This window comes from Cricetulus griseus, chromosome 3 (assembly GCF_003668045.3).
Source record: "Cricetulus griseus strain 17A/GY chromosome 3, alternate assembly CriGri-PICRH-1.0, whole genome shotgun sequence".
In the NCBI taxonomy this organism is placed as follows: domain Eukaryota; kingdom Metazoa; phylum Chordata; class Mammalia; order Rodentia; family Cricetidae; genus Cricetulus; species Cricetulus griseus.
Window position 1 is genome coordinate 95,652,533 of NC_048596.1, and position 3,802 is coordinate 95,656,334.

A 3,802-nucleotide genomic window follows, 5' to 3' on the forward strand; every position below is an offset into this window, starting at 1 on the left:
TGGGACATAATACGAGAAGGGATAGAATAGTGAGGAGATCAAGGGAATGGAGAGATGGGTTGGTGATTAAGAGCATCAACTCCTCTTCTAGAGGACCCACATTCAATTCCCAGCACCCACATAGCCACTCACAGAAACTTAACTCCAGCTCCAGGGGATCTGATGCCCTCTTCTGGCCTCTGTGGACACCACACACACTTGGTACACAGACATAATATGCTGGCAAAATACCCACTTGCATAAAATTAAAATAAATAAATCTAATAAAAAGGAAAGTGAAGAGAATGAGATGGATTTGAAGCTGGGCAGTTGGGACTAAGTGTGAAGGTTGGAATTGCATCACAACATTAAAAGTGGCAAGCTTCATAGTAAATTGTGATAGTGACTGCTGGTGATTAATGTTGCTATTCTAGGCAATGACCTGATGAGAAAAAGACTTATTTAAGTTTTAAACAACACACAAAACCTTGTAAGTTTGGAAATGAAGAATGACCTGAAGATGTGCTACAATGATATGATGGTAGGAAGAATGCTGCTTTCTTAGATCCTCAGTCTCTGAAACTGTCTTTAGGTACAAATCCCACCATGTGGTCCAACAACAGTGATGCTCCTTTCTTGCTGACTGGCTTCCTGGGCTTGGAAGCAATTCACCACTGGATCTCTATCCCATTCTTTGTCATTTACTTGTCCATCATTTTAGGGAATGGCACACTTCTCTTCATCATTTGGAATGATGGAAGGCTATGGAAGGCCATAGCCTTCATGAGCCCATGTACTATTTCCTTGCTGTGCTGGCAAGTACAGACCTTGGGATGACACTAACCACGATGCCCACAGTGCTAGGTGTCCTAGTGTTGAACCAGAGGGAGATCGGACACAGGGCCTGTTTCATTCAGTCCTACTTCATCCACTCATTAGCCATTGTAGAGTCAGGGGTCTTGCTTGACATGGCCTATGACCGCTTTGTTGCCATCTGCACACCTCTACATTACAACTCTATTCTTACCAATTCCAGGGTAATGAAAGTTGCACTGGGGGTACTGCTGAGAGGTTTCATGTCTATTGTGCTCCCAATCCTGCCACTCTTTTGGTTCCCATACTGCCATTCCCACATTCTTTCTCATGCCTTCTGCCTCCACCAGGATGTCATGAAACTTGCATGTGCTGACATCACCTTCAACCGCGTGTACCCAGTGTACCCTTGACTTTCTTTCTTGATGCACTGATCATTGTCTTTTCTTATGTCCTCATTCTGAAGACGGTTATGGGTATCACCTCTGGAGAGGAGAGAGCAAAAGCTCTCAATACCTGTGTCTCCCACATTAGCTGTGTCCTGGTCTTTTACGTCACTGTGATTGGTCTGACCTTCATCCACAGGTTTGGAAAGCATGTCCCACATGTGGTACATGTAACCATGAGCTATGTCTACTTTCTCTTTCCTCCCTTTATGAACCCCATCATTTACAGCATCAAGACCAAGCAGATTCAGAGGAGCATCCTCCATCTATTCTCTGGACACAGTAGGATTTGCATCAGCATCCCAGAATATGGATGTGATTTCTGGGCTTTTATTGGAAACAAATTTTGTTTTAAGTATTATTTCTTTAGTATGTAACAATACAAAATTTCAATTATTATACAAAGAGGGAAGATAAATCAAGCAAAGAAATCTCTGTTACCCCTGCTCTCTCTCAGAAAGAAATATAGGAGGTAATGATGTACCAGATGTACTAGTGCAGTTCTGTAGCCAAAGGAAGAAAAATCACTTGTTTGGAAATGTAAAGTTGAAAAAAAATCTTGGTTGAGGTACACATTTGTTCATCTGACAATGAGGGAGATGATATGATTTTATAGTCTATTGATTTTTTTCTTATACTGAATAGGTTTTTTTCTCCACTGTCTTTTTAGTTGTTAATTTAAATTTGTGCCTGTCATTTTCATACATGTATACAATGCATTCTGATTACTCATGTTTCTTTTGTGTCCCTCCCATATAAATTAGCTCCCTCCCCAACAAGCCCCCTTTATGTTTTTGTTTGGTTTGAGATATAACAGGTTTAACAAGGGCCATCTGCATCACTGTGATACTCTCCATCAGAGCCTAGTGGGTTCACAATCCTTTAAATGAACCACAGTAACTCCTAATTCTCAGAGTCTACCAGTAAGCTCATTTTTGAAAAAAAATTATTTCTATTACTTTGAGATTATACTATAATTACATTATTTCTATCTTCCCTTTCTGATCTCCAACCCTCCTACATAATCATCCTTTCTCATTCAAATATATGGCCTCATTTTCATTAATTGTTGCTACAGGTATATATGTGCCTAAATACAACCTATTCAGTGTGTATAATATTACTTATATATATGTTTTCAGGGCTATTGATGTTGGCTATTCAAGTGGTATGCTCTTCCTTGGGGAAGGTTAATTTTCCTCCTCATTATTCCTTAGTTGTCTGTTGTTCTTTTTTGTATGGTTGAGTACTTGTGAGCTTTTCCATATGAAATATGTCAATCATTGCTTTCCTTATTCAGCTCATGTTTAGGCAATAATGTTGGTGAGATTTTGTGGGCATAGCTTCTGAGAGTCCATCTAATAGCAAACTCTGCTTATCTGCCTCTTACTGATTAGTTGTCAAAATCAATGAAGGAACAGGTTGAGTACTGAAAATTATCTTCTGTGAATCTCCCTGTATACATTTACTGCACAACTGAAATAAAAACAGTGTCCTTCCCACCTGGAACATCTTTCAGACAAGTGTCTCAGTCATCATCTTCATGCTGACACTCATCACCCTGATGCCAATTTCCTCAGTCAGGGGTTCTTTAGTTAGTTCTGGCATCAGAGTCAAGTTCTCAGTGTCTCAGAAGGCAGAATGCTTTATTCTCTCATGTCATGGGTTCTGCCAAGCAGTAGTTGTTTCTGCATCTGCTTAAAGTCTTCTTAGTGAATACACACAAAGTAGAATTGTATATTTTTTGCAGATGTTTTTTATTTGAATTAGAAACAAGATTGTTTTACATGTCAATTCCAATTCCCTCTCCATCACCCCCTCCCCCACCATCCCCTCCAACTAAAACCCTACCTATCACATATCCTTTCTGCTCCCCCTGGAGGGTGAGGCCTTCCATAGGGTGTCATCAGAGTCTATCATATCCTTTGGGATAGGGCCTAGGCCCACCCCCAGTGTCTTGACTCAGGGAGTATCCCTCTATGTGGAATGGGCTCCCAAAGTCCACATCTATGCTAGGGATAAGTACTGAACTTCTAGAGGAGGTACTGTAGATTTCCAATGTTTCCTCACTGAAACCCAGATTCCTGGGGTCTGGATCAGTCCCCTGCTGATATACCAGCTATCAGTCTGGAGACCAAGAGCTCCCAGATGCTCAGGTCAGCTGTTTCTGTGGGTTTCACCAGCCTGGTCTGGACCCCTTTTTGCCATCACTCGTCCTTCTCTGCAACTGGATTCCAGTTCAGTTCAGTGATTAGTTGTGGGTGTCTGCTTCTACTTCCACCAGCTGCTGAATGAGGGCTATCAGGTGGCATATAAGTCAGTCATCAATCTCATTATCAGGGGAGGGCATTTAAGGTAGCCTCTCCTTTGTTGCTTAGATTATTAGCTGGTGTCATCTTTGTAGATCTCCAGACCTTTCCCTAGTGCCTGATTTCTCTCTAAACCTATAATGGCCCCCTCTATTATGGTATCTCCATTCTTGTTATCTTCTATTCTTCCCCCCGACTTAACCTTTCTGCTCACTCATGTCCTCCTCACCTCTCCTCTTCTCCCTTTCTCATTCT

The 3,802-nt window shown here is 41.4% G+C and overlaps 1 protein-coding gene across 1 annotated transcript; it reads left to right on the forward strand.

Annotated features, from left to right (window-relative positions):
- Nucleotides 1-585: 585 nt before the first annotated feature.
- LOC100772973 (olfactory receptor 51B4-like) lies at nt 586-1,615 on the forward strand. Its single transcript, XM_027407514.2, is given in 3 exon segments — nt 586-735; nt 738-1,191; nt 1,194-1,615. Coding segments are annotated over 3 exon segments (1,026 nt in total).
- The last annotated feature ends 2,187 nt before the right edge of the window (nt 1,616-3,802 follow it).